Here is a 23,723-nt window from a genome sequence, read left to right as displayed (position 1 = left end):
ATTGCAGGCAGATTCTTTACCGTCTGAGCCCCACGGGAAGCCCCTTTAAGCCCTAAGGATCCTTAGAAGAATGAGTTTATTTAAGCTGAGTCTTTCCCTCGCTTTTCTCATCACCTGCTTTGTTTGTGTTACAGTTTGGAATCATTTCGTGTTTCCTTGCTTTTTTGTCTGTCACTGCCGTAGACTCTTGCGTTTCCTGGAGGCAGGGACCACTTACGTCTTCATCACTATCTAGTTCCTGGGACACAATGACAACGGATGTGCTCTATAAAGATATGACTGGACGGGAGACCTTGAAGCGATGGAATCAGACATGAGACTGAAAGGTCCTGACGAGTCATGGAAGGCAGGAGAAACGCCCCGCCTTCCAGGCCTGCTCCCTGGGCCTTGCTTCCTCTTGGCTCCCACGCCTGCTGGTGGGGCTGTGCTGGCTGGTACTAGCGTCACTCTCACACCCGGTACCATAATCAAACTTCACAGTGACCTCACAGTTCTCTTAATGATCTGCCCTGCGAATCGAAACTCCCGGGAACAGAGTTTATTAAAATCTGAGAAAATGGAAAATCAAAGCAAGAGAAGAGAATCTGTTTTGGTTGGCTTTTTTTTTTTTTTTCATTCCCAAAAGTTGTTTTTCCTGGTTTTTCTTTTTAACAGCTGTATAAACATTTGCCAAAAAAAAAAAAAAAAGGCCTGCGAATATGGTGTGGGTGAAGGAATCTGCTGTTTGCAGAAATATTTACAGGAAGCCAGCAGCCTCCATGCACCTGTTATTCCAGGTGTGCGTTTCGACTTCACTGACCCATGTGAGCACTTGCCTTGAATGGCATTTAGTGCGAAGGGAATTTCAAAGTTAAGATGAGCAAAGCTCCCTGAGCCAGAGCAAGTGGACTTGACTCAGTAGAACTCTGCTGTAAGCCTCAGGGTGCGTGGCAGCACCACCAGCGTTTAAAATGGATATTTATTGCTTGGTTGGTGACTCCCACAGCATCTGTCTCCTCTCGCAGCCTATAAGCTCCATCTGGGAAGTCCCGTGTGGTTCTGCTTGTCGTAACATGCCCGCTCACCTCCTGGCATACTGTTGGCGTACAGCATGTGGTCAGAAACGTTTGTCCCATGAATGGATACTTCTCACCGCGTTTGGTTAGGAGGCCTGTTCTGATGCTGTGAATGGCTTTTATCAATTGTTCAGATCCTTGGTTTGCTGTAGGACTGTTCCTTTATCATTTCTGTCTGAGTAGCTTTCTAGCAAAGCTTTCTGACTTTTTTCACACTTAAAAAAATGGATGCTCATAGATGACTTAACTTTTCTCATGAATGGGGTCAACTGTAGGTCATTAGTGACTTACAATAGAAACAGTGGGAAGAGATTCATCCCAGTTTGGTTCAGACAGTAAAGAATCCGCCTGCAGTTCAGGAGACCTGGGCTTGATCCTGGGGTCGAGAAGATCCCCTGGAGAAGGGAATGGCCACCCACTCCAGTATTCTGTCTGGCCTGGAGATTTCCATGGACAGAGGAGCCTGGTGGGCTACAGTCCAAGGAGTCACAAAGAGTTGGACATGACTGAATGACTAACACTCTCATTTTTTTCATTCTCTTTATATGAGAAAGTGGTAAAATTAAACGCAAGTGGTCTATTTTTTTTTACTTGTTTTCATCATCATCATCTTCTCTGTTTTTCAACTGAAGGATCCCTTTTTCAGTTTAATTTAATGAGAATGGCTCTTTGCAGCCACGGAGACCAAATGCTTGCATATTATGGAAATTGCTTTCTTTCACCTAACCCATATTCCTTTGCACGCAGTGAAGATGAAAGAACACTTTTTATGGGTGTGGGAGAGAAAAGTGTGCAGACTGGACTGGTGGTCTTCATCCTTGGGGGACAAGGCTGGAAAGGACTTCAAAATCTGTTGGAGGTGAGGTTAGTATGAGGCAAGAGACCAGAATGAGTGCCTTTACAGACTCACAAAACAGGGCCATTGTTGACCCCAGCTGTAGCCCGTCTGTAACTGAGCAGGTTGTTGTGGGTGATACGTTTCTGTCCCAGACCTTACACTCCCCACATAGTGAGTTTAAAGCCAGAGTTCTTCCCAGACAGTCCTTCTTGGCAGAGAGTGAAGAGGTCCCAGAGTTATGTGTCTCTGGCAAATCTCATCTAGAATAGCATGTAAGCCTTTGATCCTCAGGTCTTAAGATGGATGGAGGGGAAACAGTGGCTCTAATGAAAAAGGTCACCGATTATCTAAGGGTCAAAAGGTGGAGAAGAAGTTGACTAAATCTAACAGTGTTTGGTGCATGAAAAGCATATAAGAAGCTGCTACAGGAAGGAGTAAGTGTTGGAAACAGAAGAGGAGAAGACAGGGGGCTTCCCTGGCGAGCCAGTGCTTAGGGCTCTGTACGTCCACTGCTGGGGTGCCAACCCTGCTCAAGGAACTAAGATCCTGCATGTCTTGTGATGTAGCCAAAAAAACAAAGGGAAAGACGGGAAGTATGTTCTTGTGCAGTTCAGTTCAGTCACTCAGCCATGTCCAGCTCCCTGCGACCCCATGGACTGCAACACGCCAGGCCTCCCTGTCCATCACCACCTCTCAGAGTTCACTCAAACTCATGTCCATTATGTCGATGATGCCATCCAACCATCTCATCCTCTGTCGTCCCCTTCTCCCTCCTTCAATCTTTCCCAGCATCAGGGTCTTTTCAAATGAGTTAGTTCTTTGCATCAGGTGGTCAAAGTATTGGAGTTTCAGCTTCAGCATCAATCCTTCCAATGAATATTCAGGGCTGATTTCCTTTAGGATGGACTGATTGGATCTCCTTGAAGTCCAAGGGACTCTCAAGAGTTTTCCCTAGCACCACAGTTCAAAAGCATCAATTCTTCAGTGCTCAGCTTTCTTTATAGTCCAGCTCTCACATCCACATATGACCACTGGTACTGGGGTCCAGCCCCGGTTGGATCCAGGGAATTTGAAGCAGGGACAGAGTCGGCGTCTGGGAAAGGACTATTTAATTAGAAATATAAAGAGATTAGGAAAGAATAGTGTAGTAGGAAAATTAGTGGAGAAAAAATGCTGAATAACTTGGTTTACGTGGAAAGCTAATTAAGTCTCCAGACAAGAAACTTGCACCACCTACGTAGGCCACCAGCGCCCGCTTGAATAGCGGAGGGTGCCCCACCTTGGGCTCCCTCTCGCGTGGGTCTTAGAAGCCAGGGCAAGTAAGTAGACATGGCGAGCCTCCACGCTCCAGATGGGAATTCAGCCAGAAAACAAGAAAAGGAAAAAAGACCACATGGGGGAAACCAGTCTTTCCAGTGACTGGCCCCCCCTTTATTGTCCAGAAAAGCTTTTTATACTTTTGATTGTACATAGAGATCAATGGATAATACAGAGTCATGCAGGGTCAGCAGCCCTGACTCTTATCGAGACCAGGCTTTCTCTCTGCATACCTAGCTGTATACACAGATCTTAGGTGATTTACATCATCTTCTGGCCAGGAGGCCTATTAGCATTTTACGGCCCTTTTCTGATAAGGGTCTGTCAACCAGAAAACTTATTTGCCTTAAAAGTGTTGTTCTTACTAAAGTCTGGTGCCACTCTCAGAAAGCACTAATTAAGGTTCCATTCTTACATAGCAAGGACACAACAATTTATAACAAGGAAAGAGGAGTACAGTGATTTATAACAGAGAAAATTCATTAACTCAGAAGTCTAGTGTTGCTAACATCAAAACTACTATATTCCCTTTTCTATATCCCAGTTACATTGATTAATATCCTCCAGGTGCCTAAAAGATGAAGAATATGGAGGCCTGGCAGCAGTCAGTGACTCAACAATGAAAACCCATCACCAATATAATTCTTAGCTCTTTAGAAAAGGCTCTATATCTTTAAGATGCTTTAAGCTGCATGCCTTTCGTGGCTGGGGAGCTGTAAACAATTCACAAGTTGTAAAAGTTCAGGGGAACCTGTCAGGCAATGTAGAGAGCCATCAGAGGGATTTGAGCTGAGACACTCCTTTCATACACAGGAGACCAGTTGGAGCTCTAAGTTAACTTTTTCCAGAGAAAGGTGGTCGGGGATAGCCCCCTGTAATGTCAGAAGAGTATAGTATAGTGGACAGTAAACAGACAGATTTTGGTTTTGGGGCAGATGCTCAGGCAGAGGACCCCTTGAGACCTGACTCGCCTTGCCTACCAGGCCTCTCCGCATGTGTCATGGGTGGGATCTCCCGTGCTGGCTCCCGGCACACTGGAAAAACCATAGCCTTGACTAGACGGACCTTTGTTGGCGGAGTAATGTCTCTGCTTTTGAATATGCTGTCTAGGTTGATCATAACTTCTCTTCCAAGGAGCAAGCATCTTTTAATTTCATGGCTGCAGTCACCATCTGCAGTGATTTTGTGGAGTTGGGGTTGGCAAATTTTAAGAACTTCAAGCTTTCCTTACTTTCAGAACTTCAGATGATCCAAGGACCAAGGAAAATCTAGGAGCCAGGTGTCCAGGCATCCACGGCTCTGAGCATCAGAATGGTGCAGCACGTGCTCTGTGTCCCCACTTCTGCAGACGCTTTATTCAGGGGAAGAGCCGTCAGCTCTCCCAGCCTGTGTGCTCTGCATCGGTGGATATGGAGGGCCAACTGCGCTCCCAGTAAGGGCCTTGAGCATCCGTGGGCCTTGGTACCCATGAAAGGTCAAGGAACCAGTCCCCGGGATGACTATGTAATGCCTCGAGGACAGCGCATTCTGGAGAATCAAAAGTGCTGCTGTTTGTGTTCAGCTGAGACCTTATGATGAGCACAGGGGTAGCCAGGATCAGACTTGTTAAGGATGTGCTGATATAACAGTGGACATCACTTCGTAAGTGACAAGCCCTGCAGACTGCGGTGGGAAGCATTATTAGTGACTGCGTACTTTTAAACGTGTACTCCTATTGGTATTTATATAATGCTTCCAATACTCCCACTTTTCCCGTGTTACTTCATTTGGCTCTCAGTTACCCTGTGAAGTAGATACTGTTATGTTCTTAAATTAGATCAATGGGGGGTGCTGGAGAAACCAGAAGCAAGGAGCAGGAGAAGCCAGGTTGCACTCAGGGCATCCGCTAAATAACATGGAGGCCAAAATTTAGATTTAAAAATATCCCTCACAGAGTTAGAACATGGCACTGTCCCTGGAAAGTAATGAAAACTATTTGCCAGTGGAAATTTCAGCCATATTTTGTATCTAAGTCATTTGACATGACTTTAATTAAATTCAGCCTGTTCTGTCCCCTTGTAACATTGGCCAGGTTAACATTTTTATCCTGGTTGCTGGTTTACTCTCTTTTCCGCCGTCTACCTTCCACCACCGTTAAGTGACCGAGACACTGAGCAGGGGGCCTAGCGCACACCTTATGCCAAATAAAGGCTCTGTGAGTGGATGGATGAGTTCTGAAAGCAGGACAGAGAAAACTAAAAGACATTTTTTATAGAAAGCCACATTCTCAGTAGTTGGTGTGCCACATTATCACTTGTACATTGAAGTTAGATCTCAGATTTAATTAGTATGAGGGTAATTTTATATGAAATCTGTCATTAACAGCCCTCCCAAGAGGTACAGGAACATCCACAAAATGTCCACCTTTGGAAAGATTCCAGCCCTGACGTGCGACTGCATTTGAAGCATGCCTCCCTATGTCTCACTTAACTCTGCTTAGGATGGAAAGAAAAGCCAAGTCACCCTATGCTTTCATAGTTGCTTTTCCATCTGGAAATAACATTTATATTGGTCCCTGTTTGGTAACTACAAAGAGTGCGCTGTAGACATGAAGGAGACTTCTTTTCAGAGAAGGAGATGCCTGGATGTGTGATTAAATGAATGTGTATGAGCTCGGATGTTTAAGCGATCCTAATAGAATAGAGGTGGAGGTCACCCCTGCGTTGGAATTGTCAGAGGAGGGTGAATAGGAAGGCCTATGAAAGCTGGAGCTAGGAGTCACCCCATATAGTCACTCCTAATAGTTTTGGTTAATTCTAATTCCTTTAATAAAAAAAAGAATAGATATTGGGTGGGCAGCTAGCAGTTGTTCTCATAATAAGTGAATACAAAGAAGATCTTGAAAATGGTGCGTTACTGACTAGAGTCTGGAGGAGCTACCATGCAGGAATGAAATGTCCGTGGACATTGTGTCAGGAAGGAGTGAAGGGGAGAGCTCACCGAGCAGAGCAGGTCACAGATGAGAGGCTTGCTCCGGCCAGCACACCGTTATTCCGGTCAGCTCATTTCAGCAGCGAACATTTATCATAGCATCATAGACACTGACTAAATGGTTAAAAAAGAAAGGGCCATGACCCAGTGTCAGAATGAGTTATGTGGGCCAAGGAATCTCAAAGCAGGTTGAGCATCAGAATCTCCAGAAGATCAGAAAGGAGAGATGTGTGGTGTCAGCCCCAGGTACACTGTTAGGGTTCTCTGGATTTGGGAGTTAAGAATCTATACGCTTAAGGAGTCCCCTCGTGATACCAAGGCAGAGAGTCCAGGGGAACCGGTCTTTGGAAACTACAGATGGAAAGTGAGTGCTCTGCTCATGATGACTGTGGTTGTGGTAATTGACACCTACTGGTGATGTTCTCAAAGAATCGTGGGCACACAACTTCCAAGGCCCCCTCCCAGTGCCACCCCCAGCATTTTTGAAGAACTGGATCTTAGAACAGCAGACATCTGAATTTGTAACTAGCAGCCCAGCTGGTTTGAAAGCAGGTGGTCTGCACACCAAATGTTGAGAAACAATGGCTTTTGAGGAGTTTAGTGCTTGCCAGGCAGTGTGCTATAAAACATGTACACACATTATCTGATTCCATCCTTCAAGTAATCTCATAGGAGAGGGACTTTACCCCCATTTTACAGATGTGGAAACTGAGGCATGGGGAAAACTGGGTCAAGATCACAGTATAAATAGCTGAGCTGACTCAAAGACTAGAACTGTCTGACAACAAGATTTATGATCCTAATACAGACTGCCTCCTTGCTTCCAGGAGGTCAGAGAGAGAGAAAAAAAAAAAAAGACTCTTTCCAGTTGGGACAGGCTTTATGAAGGCATTGAAACAAAAGTAGGAGAAGGGGACTTTGGGATTTGTCGTTCGTCCTTGGACACACAAAGTTTGAGATGTCTGTAAAATGAATCCTTTATTTTTTTGTTTAGTTATAAAACTTTGAAATATGCAACTCAAAGCAAACGTTATTTTTTCACACAGTAAATAGTGGAATGGTATCTGGCACTATTGCATACCCGTTGGACCGGGCCATGGCTTTAGAAACTGCTGATGCGCCCTAAGTCTCTGGTGTCATTAAGAAGCTGAAACCTTCAGGGACTTCCCTGGTGGCCCAGCAGTTAGGGCTCCACGCCTCCAGGGCAGTGCAGCTCAGACCCCAGCCAGGGAAACAAGACCTCACGTGCCACGGGGCAAGGTCAGAAAGTGGAAAATAAAACAAAAGTTGAAAACTTCAGAGGGCATATTGGCTGCTGAGATGCGTAATACAGGATGTTTTGTGAAACAAATGCTAATGTGATTTTAGGGCCAACACTCCCTACATTCTTTTGCCTTTGATAGTCTCTTTAATTGAAATATAGCTGATGCACGGTATTATTTTAATTTCAGACATATGATATAATAATTTCACATCTGCATGCGGTATAAAATGGCCACCATGATAAATGTAGTGCCCATCTGTCACCACACATGGTTATCACAGTGTCGTTGGCCGTCTTCTTTATGCTGTATGTTACATCCTTGTGACTTATTCCTTCAAAGAACTTTTGGTTTTCTCCTTTGAAGAATTAATAAAATGAGGAAATAGATAAGGAAGCCCAAAGATACAGTGAAGACGAAACAGAGGATGCTAAAGCATAGACTAGGTTTTAAAATAATTTGCTCTTTTGGATTTAGTAATGTCAACTGTCTTTCAAAAGATAACTTTTAAAAAATTACAAATCTCTGCTGCCTATTAGGATCCCTTTAAAGGGCAAATTTCCTGGGCATTAGAGAAGGAAAGGCTGTAAGTGAAAGATAACTTGTTTACCAAACAGGGACTAGAATTGAAATAGCCCTGTGGAGTAAATGAAAGTATAAAATAGCTGTTCCCCAGCAGACTGAGAGAAGCCTAATTTAGTTATCTGTGAGCATTACAGATTAGAAGCAGCCTTTCCTTCATCTCTGGAAGCTGAGAGTGGACAGCTCATACCTAGTGAAAAAGTGAGTCGCTCATTCATGTCTGACTCTTTGCAACCCCATGGACTGTAGCCCACCAGGCTCCTCTGTCCACAGGAATCTCTAGGCAGGAACACTGGAGTGGGTTGCCATGCCCTCCTCCAGGGTCTCCTCCTGACCCAGGGATCAAAGCTGGGTCTCCTGCACTGCAGGCGGGTTCCTTACAGCCTGAGCCCCCAGGGAGGTGGCAGGCACGGGGCACTGGAGCCGGGGGACGTGAGGAACGCCCATGGAGAGCACAGCGGCCACGGGGCCCAGGGCCCCAGCTGCAGCCATGGCGTAGTCCCACGCTCTGTCTTCCACGCTTGCTGGGCTTCCCTGGCGGCTCAGGTGGGAAAGAATCCGCCTGCAATGCAGGAGACCTGGGTTCTATGGGTTGGGATTCCCTGGGGGAGGGCATGGCAACCTACTCCAGTATTCTCGCCTGGAGAGTCCCATGGGCAAAGGAGCCTGGTGGGCTACAGTCCACAGAGTCACACAGAGTCAGACACGGCTGAAGCAGCTTAACATGCATATTTTATAGAGTATTTATTTATTCATTGTTTTGGCCACACGATGCAGGATGTGGGGTCTTAGTTCCCCAACCAGGGATCAAACCTGTGCCCCCTGCAGAGGGAACACAGAGTCTTCCCCACTGGACCAGTGAAGTCCTGAAAGTGTCTTTTGATCTGAGTGTTACTTTAAGCCGTAAACCGTAAGGGTCAGAATCCGCTAAACTTCCTAGCGGTTCTAACGTCTAGAGAAGTTCGGTAGTTTACAATGTTCAAACACTATTACACAGCCTACTGCATTTATCTGTTACTTGTCCCTTAACATATGATGTTTGGTTGATTTAAAACTACACAGCAAAAAAAAAAAAAGAAAAATATATAAAAAAATAAAACTACACAGCATATTAAACTGGACTTTGCTTTCTTAGAATTTGCTAACATTTGTAGTGGGGCGAGCCGCACCCACAAGGAAATGGATTTACTAAAATTACAAAAACACGCAAATTAAGTTTATAGTATAGCGTAATGTTTCATCCCCTTTAGAAAGCAAACTGTTTCATTGACCAGCCCCTCGGTTGTGTGATGAAGAATAGACACAAGATACCAATTTCATCCCAGCTGCTTGCTGAAAACAGAGACGCCCCTTTATGGAACAGCGTCTATGGGTTATGAGTCCCTTACGTCTTAGTCTTGAATTACTTTAATCAGATGTGAGGCCTGGGGAGTCAGGAGCTTTGATTAAACCGGTGTCTGGCCTGATGCGGCCGCCGGCGCCAGGAGATGGGAAGGGCGCACAGGAGGAGCCTGGGGGGAGCCTGCTGCCCGGCAGAGCGCCTGGCCCTCCGACAGGGGAGGCGGTGCCGCGGGGTCCCTGCCGGCCCCTCCTGCCTTTCCCCCTTTGCCCGCAGCCTGCCCTTTCCTCCCGGGGGTGGGCAGCTTGGCGATCATCACAGCGCCGAAGACTGGAACTGGTGTGACCTTGGCTTATCCTCGACCGCCCTGAACCATGTTTCTTCTTCTGTAAGATAGGGCTATAATAAATGCCAGAAAACGCTGAAAGGGTTCCAGAAAGTGAAACAGCACGGTGCTCATCTTCTTTCCTAGGGCTGCCATAACAACAGCCACAAACTGGGTGGATTGAACCGCAGAACGTACCGCCTTCGCCGCTCCAGACAGACTGATGCGACTGAGCACGCGCGTTCTCTCCAGCCCTCTCTCGACTGCCTCTTCTAACCTGCCACTGTTTCTGAGAGACTGGATGATAAGCTAACCCCAAACTACACTCACGTTCGTCAGTCATAGCGTTCTATAATTCAGGCAGCTGGAATTTACTTCTGGACTTTGCTCAGAAAGGAATGACCTGAGCACATAAGTAAACAGGATGAAAAGGGACTGTTTACAGGTTTCAAAGAATCACTGATTCTGAAGCGCGCCACAGAATGCAGTTTCATGCAAACTGCAGGTCTCCATGCACACAGCCAGTGTTCTGAGTGGTCCGCAGGGAGCGGCCCCGTCCTGGGGGAGAGCCCAGCGTGTTCCCAGTCACGTGATCTTTATCCGCCTCTCTCAGGGATTAATTATCTAATGTTTGTAAAGCATCTGGAAGTTGATAACTGCTAATTATTTCACCCTGGTATCTTGCCCTTTGTTGTAAATACTTAGCAACCTGAAGTGAAGAGACGTGAAAGTCGAGGGCTTGCCTGGCGGTCCAGTGGTTAAGACTTTGCCTTCCAGTGCTGGGGGTGGAGGTTCCATTCCTGGTCAGCAAGCTAGGATCCCACAGGCCTCGAGGCCAAAGAAAAGCCCAAACATAAAACAGCAACAGAGGCAGCACGGCAGCGAGCCCAGTGCAGACCTCGAAGACGGTCCCCAGCAGAAGAAAAGAAGAGTCGTAGAAAAGGTTGCCGAGATAGCCACGGCCTCAAGAACGAGGCTGCGACTGGCCTCCCCTGACGACCTTTCTCACGCCGCTGTTGGCCACTGTCTGTCCTAGTCCTTCCTTCCCGAGCAGCGCGGCTGGAGGAAGAGCTTGAGGTGTGACGTGGACATCGTCACGCCGCTAGTACCAACCACGTAAAAGAGCAAAGGCCAAAGTCGCTCAGCCCTTGTCTGATGCTTTGGGACCCCGTGGACTATAGCCCGCCCGGCTCCTCTGTCCATGGAATTCTCCCAACCGAGGGATCGAGGCTGGATCTCCTGCTGTGCAGGCAGATTCGTTCCTGTCTGAGCCACCAGGGAAGCCCACCCACCTTATGGGAAGTGCTTTGTGTACATTATCGCCTTTAATCCTCACATAATACGCACAGGAGGGCATTGGTGGCTCAGTGGTAAGGAATCTGCTCACAGTGCCGCAGACGCAGGTTCGATCCCTGGGTCAGGAAGATCCCCTGGAGGAGAGAATGGCAACCCCCTCCAGTGTTCTTGCCTGGAGAGTCCCATGGACAGAGGAGCCTGGCGGGCTGCAGTCCACGGGGTCGCAAAGAGGCGGACACGACTGAGCGACTAAACCACCACCGCCGCCACGCCATGAGCAAGGGCTCAGAGCAGTTCCAGCTGAGAACTGGTAAAGCTTGATTTTGAAGATGTTGTTATCTGATTCCAAAGACTCTGAGCTCTTCCTGCCTCCTTCCCCCTTCACCCTGTGCTCAAGTAGAAGGCAGAAAATAACCAGCTTGGGCAGAGTGAGCTGGTGTGAGGAGGGAAGGAGAAACCCACACTTGTCTTTTTCCCGGTGCACAGTCCGCTGAACACAGAAGAGGTTTAAAGCGAGAGTCTAGAAGCTAAAGCAGCCCAGCCTATAAGCGGGGAACTTTATACTGAAAGAAAAAAAAAAAAAAGGTCTGATTCTGCGTTTGGAGAGGCTGTTAGTAATAATTCAGACTTGCTCACCCTTTGGCAGAGGAGGACATTAGGGTTAAGGTCAGGGGTTGGGGTTGGGGTTAGGGTTAGGGTTAGGGTCAGGGGTTGGGGTTGGGGTTAGGGTTAGGGTTAGGGTTAGGGTCAGGGGTTGGGGTTGGGGTTAGGGTCTATTTACATTAAATTTTACTGATTTATGTTTGTTCCAGTTTTATTGGATATAATTGGGACACAGCTCTGTATGAGTTTAGGGTAGACAACATAATGATCTTACCTACCATACCTCATGGACTGGTTACCACAATGCTTAGTGAATATCTACCATCTCATGAAAAACACAAAAGAAAAGAAAAAGAAAAACAATTTTTTCCTTGTGATGAGAGCTCTTAGTATTTGGTCTCTTAAAAGCTTTCATATATACACACAGCAATGTTAATTATATTAATCATACTTATCACTAATACTTATTTACCTTATAACTGGAAGTTTGTACCTTTTGACCGTCTTCCTCCAACTCCTCTTCCTTTCCTCCCACCTCTGAATCACAAATCTGATCTTTCTGTGAGTTTGTCTGTTTCTCTGAAGTATACTTGACCTACAGCAGGCTATTGGTTCCAAGTGCAGAACAGAGTGATTCAGTGTTTCTAGACGTTGCAAAGTGTTCACAAGGAACGCTAACACGCTTAAGGCTTGCCTGCTTACTGTATGCAGGACAGTGTTCAAAGCTCTCTGTGTGTATGAATTCATTTTATCTGTATAACTCTAAGAGGCAACAGTATCATTCTTCTCTTTGAAATACCTATAGAAAGGGCACAGAAAGATTTTGGTAAAACCATCTCTTTGAAAGTAATCTTCAGATATTGTAGAGGAAATGAGGTCAGCAGTTTTCAAACTGTATTTCAGGGTTTGTTAGGAACCCTGCTCAGAGGTGTGAATTGTGAGAAGATAAAGGCATAAAATCTGGGATCAACCAGGCTGCAACCCTATACACACTCTCTTTCGATTGTTCCACATTTTGTTTTATGCTAGATGACTTATGAGTCGTGTCTCAGGTTGAGGAGTCAATGACTGCCGCCTTCAGCATCTTTTAAATTGAGGAGTAAGTGACAGAGCATTGTGTAAAGTCTCACGTGTGCAGCCTGCTGACTTCGTACATCTATGTCTATGTGTCCCCTCAATTTCCTTAGTCTTTTATAGTGTTTATTTGGCTGCATCGGGTCTCAGTCTCTGCACCCAGGATCCTCTGCAACGCATGGACTCGTTAGCTGTGCTGCACGGGTGCAGTGTGTGTGGCTCGCCGGCCCTCAAGTGCCCAGACCCAGCGGTCAGCATGGCGGCGCTCTGGTCTGGTGCTTGGCTTCAATTGCACCGTGGCTCATGGGATCTAAGTACCCCCGCCGGGGATCAAGACCACATCCCCTGCGTTGCAAAGCAGAGTCTTAACCACCGGACCAGCAGGAAAGTCCCTGTTCCCTCAATGCTTAGCAGTGACTTCTTTCTGCTCTTAGACCCTTCTTGCCGTTTTGTAACCCTTGTCTCTCCTGCTCTGCAGAGGTGGCTGTGGGATGGCTCTTTATGGGGTTTAGCTCAGCCGTGTGTCAGAATAATCTCTGAATTTCAGGTCTGTTTCTATTTCTTTCCTTTCACCGTCTTCGTTAGAAACACGGTCAGTTCTTGAGACTCTGCTCGATGCAGACCTGGCGGCGGGAAGCTGGGATCACAGTGGACCTTACCACATCTGTCTCTTGAGTCATGCTTCAGTAAAACGCAGACACAACCCGGGAACTGTTACATTAACATCAAAGAGTCTTTGGATGCCAGGAAATTCGGATTTGTAATAGAAGTTAGCACCAAACAACAGCCTAAATATTCAAGCCTGAATAAAAGTGTCCTTGAAAGACTTTACAGTATGAGCTCATGTGACCCAAAGTATGGTTTTAAAATCTGCTCGTCAACATGAATTTTCTCTCCCTATAAAGTCAACGGCCCTCATGGGCAGCCTTCTGTTGCCTTTGAGCAGCCACCGTAGTATCAGACTGAACCTTCTGCACGCAGAGTTGGCGGGGTCGCCCTCTCTGAGTCTTCTAGTAGCAGAGTTAACCTATCAGCAGAGGTTTCTAATAAGCCACAGACTGTGGCTAGGGCTTTGGAATTGTTCATGCCTGTATATACTGCTTGACACATGGGCTAGTTTATGATTCCACCATTAGAAAGATGTGCATGGTACTGAGGGTATTTACTGTTGAGGGTTATTTTGCAAACTTCATATTGTTTTTGAAGAAGGATGCTTGGTTGTGTTCACATTGAGGTGACTGGTTCCAGACACAGTCAATGGGTCAGATCTGAGTAGGTAAGAGGGCACTTCGGGAGGGTCGTCTGTAGCTTCTGCAGTCCTGTGTGATGAGCTGGAAAAGCAGCTGCAAAAGTGTTGTTCAGTCGCTCAGTTGTGTCTGACTCTACGCCCCCTGGACTGCAGCACTCCAGGCCTCCCTGTCCTTCACTGTCTCCCAGAGTCTGCTGAAACCCATGTCCATTGAGTCAGTGATGCCATCCAAATATTTCATCACTCCCTTCTCCTCCTGCCTTCAGTCTTTCCCAGCATCAGGGTCTTTTCCAGTGAGTTGGCTCTTTGCCTCAGGTGGCCAAAGTATTGGAGCTTCAGTTTCAACCTCAGTCCTTCCAATGAATATTCAGGACTGATTGCGTTTAGGACTTCTTGCAGTCCAAGGGACTCTCAAGAGTCTTCTCCAACACCACAGTTCAAAAGCATCAATTCTGTGGCTCAGCTTTCTTTATAGTCCAACTCTCACATCTGTGTATGACTAGTGGAAAAAGCATGGCTTTGACTACACGCACCTCTGTCGGCAAGTGATGTCTCTGCTTTTTAATATGCTGTCTGGCTTGTCATCGCTTTTCTTCCAAGGAGCAAGTATGTTTTAATTTCACGGTTAATGTAGAGGCTGGAAAAAACTTATTCCAACCCCCGAACACTTTATGCCTTGAGACCATAGCTTATTCACCTCGTACAGTCGGGTACTTTCCTTTCTCTATCAGTTCATTTTGATCTCTTGAAGACGCTGTTGTTTTTCTGGAAAAAGCAGTAAGCTAGAGCTCAATCTTTTGCATGCATAAGATGCATAAAGGAGAAAATAAGCCAGACAGTCATTCATATTCTAGTATTAATAACTTTACAGGGCATTTCTTCATTCTGAAAAGGAAATTCTTATTTGGAATTGTTGGAAGAAGGGCGTTAAAGAAGAAAAGTGATCATTGTGCAATGAACTCTTCCTTGAAGGAGGATGAATTGAAATCATCAGCACCGAAGATATTCTTGGCTTGCCTTATCATTTTTCCCAAGGAAAGTCAGTACTTTGTCATGTTGTTGCCATTTCCAAAGAATACCTTTTTTTGAGAAGTTTAAACATCAGTGAGTCTTCCACCGTTTTCTCACCCTGAGTTTTACCATCTGCCAGCTGCCGTGTGCGGGACGTAACGTGCGCTGCCTCACTTGGTCTGCACGCCAGTCTTGAGGGCCGTGCTGCTCAACAGGCTCTTGCTATTGTTGTTCAGCCACTCAGCCGTGTCTGACTCTCTGCGACCCCATGGACTGCAGCACGCCAGGCCTCCCTGTCCATCACCAACTCCCGGAGTTCACTCAGACTCATGTCCATTGAGTCGATGAAGCCATCCAGCCATCTCATCCTCTGTCGTCCCCTTCTCCTCCTGCCCTCAATCTTTCCCAGCATCAGGGTCTTTTCCAATGAGTCAGTTCTTTGCATCATGTGGCCAAAGTATTGGAGTTCCAGCTTCAGCATGAGACCTTCCAGTGAATATTCAGGACTGATTTCCTTCAGGATTGACTGGTTTGATCTCATGTCCATAAACAAGCTCTAAATGGTGTTTATTCTACATTTTAACTCAATCTTCACACCAACCCTCTATAGGTCCTACTACTTCCCCATTTCACAGATACAGAAACAGAGATACAAAGAGATTAGCTGACTGGTTCAATATCGCATGATCTCGTGGGATCTTGTAGCACACTGTGGAGCTGTGACTTATGTCCAGGGCTTCTAGTTCCAGAATACACTGTTGTATATTGATGTTATCATTATCAGGGAGGAAATAGAAGCCCAGAGAATAACAACTTGCCCCAAGTCACAGGCAATGAATAATGGAGCAGGGTCTCAGATTCAGGCAGCCTGCAAGCTACAGCCCTCGTATCATCCTGCACATCGTCTTTTTTGATCAGTCGTTTCTAAAGCCGCACACACTTGCTTCCACTCAATACAGATCTCGCTGAAGTCCTTAAGAAAAGATAATGATATGAACAGGAAGGGGAGAAATTAGCTTTATCATTTATTGAGCTTCCTGATTAGTTTGCTTACTTAGTTCAGTGTTTCCTTTCATTATGAGTCGATGTGGGATAGTGGTTCATTATGAGAGAGTTGAATCCTCACTGGATTAGTTGCCAGAGTCAAAGACAGCCTTAACCTCATCTAGAGCAGCATTTCTTATCTTTAATGAGTATATGAACCCCTGAAGACCTGGTGAAAATGCAGAGGCTGATTCAATAAGTCTGGGATGAGCCAAGATTCTGCATTCCTCGCAAGCGTCCAGGTGATGCCGACGCTGCTAGAACATGATCCGTGCTTTGAGTAGCAAGCCTGGAGTATTGAGCTTTTCTGAACTGATCAGAGAGATTTACTCCCAGAGTTCAAATGGGAAGGAAGGCATTTTCATAGATGGAAGAACACTTAGGGAGTTTGGGCAACAACACTGGGCCGAGGAGGGATGACCTGTGAAATAAGATCTGAGCTCCACGGGCTCAGCCTTAGGATTGAAAGGAGCCTTAAAGGTCATCTGGTCCAAATATCTGGCCAATGTTTGAATCCTTTTGAATCCCTGCCAGGTCATCCCAGCCCTTGAGTTAAAGAAGTATTTGCCACGAATGGAAATAAACATTCAACAGAACAAGAGAATTTCAGAATGGTGCCTGAAGCACAGAAAGACTCAAAGAGGGAGTGGCTTTTGGAAGAGCTGTGATGCCTCATGCCGGCGCAGACAGACGTTGGCCTCTGTGCTATGTTTTTAGTCTCTGGATATTGATTCAGATGGAGAAGGCACTGGCACCCCACCCCAGTACTCTTGCCTGGAAAATCCCATGGACGGAGGAGCCTGGGAGGCTGCAGTCCATGGGGTCGCTAAGAGTTGGACACGACTGAGCGACTTCACTTTCACTTTTCACTTTCCTGCATTGGAGAAGGAAATGGCAACCCACTCCAGTGTTCTTGCCTGGAGAATCCCGGGGATGGGGGAGCCTGGTGGGCTGCTGTCTATGGGGTCGCACAGAGTCGGACACGACTGAAGTGACTTAGCAGCATTGATTCAGAAGTTTTCAGAGCCACCATTTCATCATGAAAGCAGTGCACTCTATCAGAGGGCCAACTTGGGAGTGTTTCTTCCCTCACACGTGTGGCCCCGCTATGAATAGAGGTGTCTGTGCTGACTGGCAGGTGAGAATCAGTGGCAGGTCTTGGCTGCTGGCTACTTCTTGGTGGCACTGCCTGTAAACCAGGGCCCTTGAGAAACCATATTTTCAAGGATCCAGAATCCTGCACCCATGAATGGCTTACTCTCACTTTGATTTTTCCGTGCGTGCATCGTGTCCAGCTGTCTGCGATCCCGTGGACTGGGGCCGCCAGGCCCCTCTGTCCCTGGGATTCTCCGGGAGAGAATACTGGAGCAGGTTGCCATTTCCTCCTCCCGGGGATCTTCCGACCCAGGGATGGACCAGCGTCTCCTGTGCTTCCTGTCTGGGCGGCGGATGCACTGAGCCACCGGGGGACGCGGCCTGAACCAAAAGATGCTTGTGCTGTGGGGCCTTCTGGCGGGGAGCTGCCAGCTTCTCCTTTTCTCTCGTCTCAGGCTGTTGCTCGACGGTTCTCTGCTTTCTGTTTCAGGTGCCCGGGGGCAGCGAGAAGCAGTGGAGGCCAGCCCTGGTTGTACTGACGGAGAAGGACCTTCTTATTTACGACAGCATGCCACGGAGAAAGGAAGCCTGGTTCAGCCCCGTTCACACGTACCCACTGCTTGCCACCAGGTAGCCATGGTCTTGTGTCTGGGTGTGAGGAGTTTGCTGTTTGAATCTTTTAATCAATGATAATTATTTCAGCATGTGATATTACTGCTTCCTCTTGCAGCAGGAGCTGAGAGTTCCTCTAGAATGTAGGCACACATTTTTAGCCATGTAGATTAATTATCACTTCTGACCACACACAGGGCAACACAAAGCCCTTGCTTCCTAATGGAGAGGCAGCAACACCAGTGACATGGGCCTGGCCTAGCCGCCTTCCTAGGCCTCCAGCCACTTTGGGATGAACTCCACACAGGTGCCTACTCTTGACATTCAGGTAGAATCAAGTAAGGGTCTTCACTTGGTGGCACAAAGAATGTCACATGGGGCTGTCCCACTGTGCCTTCTGAAGCTCGGTCCGCAGGAGACCCCGCAGCAAGTCTTCCTGCAGTTACAGGGCGCCGGCCCTGGAAGTGGGGCTGCGGGGGTCTGTCTGCTGCTCAGCACCTTCAGTGTTGAGACTTTGGACCCTAACACACCGTGTGCTTCAGTCCCTTCTCTAAAGTCCCGTGCCCTGAGCACCAGAGCACCTCAGAACAGACTCCTGCTTTCAGCCCTGGCTCCTGCTGCTGGCTTTCTGTATATGCTTTTTGATAATGGGTTTAGTTTTCATTATTCCCGCTATATCTCTTTCCCTACCTAGAAGCTTTGTGTCCATAATGTTTGTGGCCCCAGCTGGCATAGTTGCTGGCAACTTGGGGCCCTTAAAAACATCCGTAGAATGAAATATTGAACAATGTGGGCAGGCTCTGAAAGGAGTTTGGCCCGATGGACAGAGTGTAGTGAACTGAGGTTTGGGAGCATCTGTTCTGGGTGAGAGAGACAGTCGAGATGGCTTCTCCTATCTGAATGGACTGAGATGCCAAACAGGTTATATTCAAAGCTCAGGTGCAAGAAGAGAACGAGACCCAGTAGCAGAGCAGAAGTGCCACAGAAATCAAAGCAACAATAGTGAGCAGAGCTGAAGCTCCCTGAACTCTCTCCTACTTACATCATGGTTGGTGATGGGGAACAGCAAGGGTATCCTGAGAGTGCCCATTGTTGGCCTCAGAGGTAAGTAGAGGAAGCCTTCAGGGGCTGGGAACCAGGCCTAGATCACTTAGACATTAATCAAGTAAATAAAATGAAATAAAACAGTAATTCAATTTTTTAGTCTCTTAAGCCTCAAAAATCTTGGCAGGGTAACTATTAAAATACTGTTTGTGTTTCAATAAAACCTCAATAATCGGAATACAAGTATCCTACGATGTTGCTGCAAAGATCCGGGCTTCTCCTTGGGCTTCCTTCAAATTCAGCCCAATCCCTGTCACTTTCCACAGTTAATATCCATGCTCTTCATCCATGGGCACTGGTGTTCAAGTTCTGAGACACTCCTGTAATGAAATCAAAGAAAGATTAGACCACAGTCACTGTCTTCCAGTTACTAAGAAGATATATTGGACTCATGCCTCTTGGAACAGTTTTTAGGGACAAAAGTTTAAAGAGCATAAAGTTTCTAGGTACTTTTCAGGCAACTTGAAAATAAAACTTACCTTAACACATAGCTTTTGCCTCTCAGTTTCTGAGCATTCTGACTAGTGGAGGCTGCCGTTTCATTCCTGTGTGCGTGTGTACTGATTCAGGATTTTAGATACTAGTTCCTGGATCACACTGGCCGCATTTCAAGGATTCAGTGGTTGGGGCCGGTGGCTGCCGTTTGCATGGCATGGATCTAGAACAGCTCTGCCGTCACAGAATGCTCTGTTGGACAGCAGCGCCCTAGAGCGCACAGGACTCCCTCAGAATCTGTCCCAAGCAGCCCGCCAACAGCTCAGGCCACCGGGGGGGTCATCCTCCAGGCTCTGCAGGCTGCTGGCACAAGCTGGGATCCTGTGGCTCTTTGTGACCCCATGGACTGCAGCACGCCAGGCCTCTCTGTCCATCACCAACACCCAGAGCTTGCTCAAACTCACGTCCATGGCGTCAGTGATGCCATCCAACCATCTCATCCTCTGTCATCCCCTTCTCCTCCTGGCCTCAATCTGTCCCAGCATCAGGGTCTTTTCCAGTGAGTCAGGTCTTCGCATCAGGTGGCCAGAGTATTGGAGCTTCAGCATATGAACTCATACAAAAGCAAAGTCCCCCGAAGGAGGGACGGGCGCACAGACACAGCAGTTGGTGGCTGAGTAGCTTTCGGCGGGCACCAGAAGCACCTATCTTAGACTCACCAGCCATGCGATGCCAGGTCTGCATTATGAGCAAATCACACGAATCACCTAAAACCATAAGCCTGCACCCAATATGGAGACAGAAGGTGAAAGTCCCATTCGGTGCAAGCTGTGCTCATTTAGAACAGGAGATGCAATGTTTAAAAAGACCAGCATCCAGGGGCTCCCCTGGGGCTCCCCTGGGGCTCCGGTGGTTGAGATCTTGCCTGCCGGTGCTGGTGGTACGCGATGTGGACTGGATCCCGGTTGGGGAGCTAAGACCCCACCTACCTCGCGGCCGAAAAACCGAGACATCAAATGGGAGCAGTGTTGCACCAAGTTCAATAAAGGCTTTGAAAACAAGGGGGAAATCAGGGTCCGCCATCTAAATATAAAGGAGACGCGCTGGGGATGCTTGACTTCCCATCTTGCCTCCCTCTCCCAGATTGCCAACCTCTGAACTGCACAACAGCTCATCGCGATGTGTCTGAGTTAGCTCCATGAGCAATGATGAAAGTAGGCCCATAATCGTGCCCCTGACCTCCGCTGGAAGCCCGGGAGGCAGTTAAGATGTGGAGGCCGCACTGGGAGCCTCTCCTTCCTTCAGCGCCGCCTGGAAACCTGGAAAAGGAGGAGCTGGACTCCCATCCTCGCTTTCTCTCCCAGGACAGGGCTTAGCCCGGGGTCACTGCACCTCCCTCCTTCCCAGTCCCGTCTGTTTACGCACTTGGTCGAAACCTGCCCTCTGCCCAGCCCAGCTGGGGGATGCACTTTAGGGAAATGGGCTTTTAACTGACCTTTCACTTGCTCGTCAGCTCCCATGGTTTGCCTGCATCGGTCCTGGCTAGCTTCCCTCCTGGACCCTGTGCGTGTGTCTAGAAAAAGACTTTTGGGAAAATGACCCCTCCGTCTCCCCGTGTAATCACAGCAGAGACGCAGCCCCTTTGTGGCTCCAGGCTGGGAGCAGCGTGCCTGCCCTGAAGGTTGACACTCTCCCTGCACGGCAGGCCAGTTCTCCTGTTATTGGAGGGTGTGTGGTGGGTCCAGCTGCTTGCCGCTCAAAACCCGATAAACAGGCCAGGTTGGTGGAAAGCTTGCTTTATGTCGGATGCCGGCACTGGGGGCGGGGGTGGATGTCTGTGCAAAGGTCCAGTCCTCCCCTGACAAGCAGTGAGCACTCTCATAGCCAGACTGGGCGGGGGGCCTGCAGAAACAGCGCCCGCAGCTCTGGCCGCTCTTCGTATTGGCCCTCAGTGGTCTGACGGGCACTGTCTTGGTGGCTTCAGGGACAGCTCATCTTCCGTTCCGGGGCCACTCGTTCTCATTTCTCTGGGGCCAGTTCTCAGAGCTGTGGCAGCTCGTGTCCTGGGTAGCGTCTGGTCATCGTGCAGCTAACTTCTCCCCCCTGGTGTTCTAGAATCGATAAGACTGCTCGCAGGATGTATCTCAGAATATTCTCTGCAGCCCTCGAGAAAGAACCGAAGGCCCTGGGCCAGGCCTCATGACTTCATTGTTAATATTTAGTCTCATGGACTGTTTTCCATTATTTCCTCATTTCACACTTCTCTGATCAAACCTCTACTTTGACCAGAGTTTTCCACACACAAGAGGCAGGCAGGGGACATGGGTTGGGGCAAGGACCACAGGGGCCCACTCCGTTTCGTCTGAGCTGGGAGGCCAGGCGTGGCAGATGCCCAGAGAAACCCTGATCCTCCCACTACAGCAGTCACCCAGCACTTCCTCTGGGAAGGAGGGCTGCTCCCCAGCCTCATGTTGAAGCTCACTGAGTGACTCTCTCACTTACTTCTCGTGTGTTCCACGCATGCACCTGTGGCTCTGTGCATTTGGTATATGAACATTCAGGCACACAGCCTGTCTAGTAGCGTTATTTTTCCAAAGAAGGGGAGTCCTGTTTCTTTTGAAGAACTTCTCTTAAGGTATTATTTATAAGCAGTGCTATACACGAATCTGAAATGTGTAGTTCACTTAACTTTTCTTTGTAGATACAGAGCCACATCGTCTGAAGTTTTATTATAGGTTAGGGTGTCTGCTAATTAATCGTCCTGGGTAACTTTATCAGGAAGGCCATTATGTACCATCTGCAAATAGCTAGACCCAGCCGCTAATACACCCGTGGCTGACCTTTGTGGAAGGAGCGTAGAAAAGGCCAACAGCTTTACATGGATTCTACTTGACTTTGCAAAACTTGCTCAATTTAAGAATCACCTGGCTGTCCATTAGTGATTCTGGCCCCAAGCACCCTGCCCTGGAGATCCTGGCTCAGCAGGCCCGGGTTATGAGTCAGGAGTCTGTGCTTAACAAGCTTCAGATGTAGTGCTCAGGCACCACGTTTAACCCTCGCAGCCCCACGAGATTTAGGTTTTCTTCCTGTGTCACAGAGAAGTAAACTGAGGCACTAAGGGATTATGTAACTTACCCACAGTTGTACAGCTGGTGAGAAACACACCCGGAATTCTGATTCTGAATCCACTTTCCGTTTTTTTAAGATTTATTTAGTTCCAGCTGCTCTAGGTCTTTGTTGCTGTGTGCTGTAAGCGGGAGCTACTCTTCCGTTGCCGTGTGAGGGCTTCTCTTGTGGCACACAGGCTCCAGGCGCTCAGGCCTCAGTAGTTGGGCACACAGGCTTAGTTGCCCTGTGACATGTGGAATCTTCCCAGACCAGGTATTGAACCCATATCCCCTGCACTCGCAGGCAGATTCTTCACCACTAGACCGCCAGGGGAGCCCTGAATCCACCTTCTTAACCACCATTCAGTAAAGCCAGAATGGTGGCTCAGATGGTTAAGAATGTGCCTACAATGCAGGAGACTAGAGATCCAACCAGTCCATCCTGAAGGAAATCGGTCCTGGGTGTTCACTGGAAGGACTGATGCTGAGGCTGAAACTCCAACACTTTGGCCACCTGAAGCAAAGATCATTTGAAAAGACCCTGATGCTGGGAAAGATTGAGGGCAGGAGCAGAAGGGGACAACAGAGGATGAGATGGTTGGATGGCATCACCAACTCAATGGACATGAGTTTGAGTAAACTCCAGCAGTTGGTGATGGACAGGGAGGCCTGGCATGCTGCAGCCCATGGGGTCACAAAGAGTCAGACACAATGGAGTGACTGAAAAACAACCACCGCACCACTCTCTGCAGCCTCCCAGGAGCATATTTCCTATTCCCTGAAGATCAGATGGCTCTTCAAATTTGCTTAGTGGATCATATAAATCTTTCCTTAGCGCTCCTGACAACTCAGTCATGAGCAGAGAGCCATTCCGATCTTAGAGCAGAGTGAGCACAGAGCTGGGGGCTCTGAGACCTGGAGTTTACGCCCAGGGATTCGACCAGGGGCTCCCAGAGTGTCATCGCCAGCCGGGAACGTGAGCACCACCTGGGAACTTGGGGCACGTTGCAGATGCTCCATCCCACTTCAGAGGAATTAAATCAGAAACTCCAGGACTGGGGCCTGGCCCACATGTGAGGGCACCAGCCCTCCAGGTGCTTCTGATGTGGGCAGATGAGAGCCCCTGGTTCAGAAGACTCTACTGGCTCCCAGGGTTCCTGGCGGGAAGGAAACGCCATAGACAGGACCGGGGCCTTTGTCCTCCGTGTCCTTCAGAAGCAGCGTTTTGCTTCAAGCAGTGGTGACCACTGATGAGTTAGTTTGAAGGCTGTCCTGGATCCAGGTGCCCACAGAGTCATCAGCAGCCCCCGGGATGTGCATACGGCTGCCCTGCTCTTCCGTCCTATAGGCTTTTGCCACCGGTCCTTTGCCCTCTCCCTCAGCGTCCTCCGAATGGCCGCAGTGC

The 23,723-nt window shown here is 48.1% G+C and overlaps 1 protein-coding gene across 1 annotated transcript in view; it reads left to right on the top strand.

Moving 5' to 3' along the window:
• Positions 1-23,723, top strand: part of SNTB1 (syntrophin beta 1) — a 244,368-nt gene that overhangs the window by 195,836 nt on the left and 24,809 nt on the right. Inside the window, exon 4 of the mRNA XM_068983377.1 lies at positions 17,551-17,690. Within this exon, the coding sequence (XP_068839478.1) occupies positions 17,551-17,690 (140 nt within the window). The remainder of the gene's footprint in view (positions 1-17,550; positions 17,691-23,723) is intronic.

The sequence above is a fragment of the Capricornis sumatraensis genome, chromosome 11 (genome assembly GCF_032405125.1).
Source record: "Capricornis sumatraensis isolate serow.1 chromosome 11, serow.2, whole genome shotgun sequence".
Classification (NCBI taxonomy): Eukaryota; Metazoa; Chordata; class Mammalia; order Artiodactyla; family Bovidae; genus Capricornis; species Capricornis sumatraensis.
The sequence above is the reverse complement of the archived record's forward strand: the minus strand, read 5'-3'. Positions and strand labels throughout refer to the sequence as shown.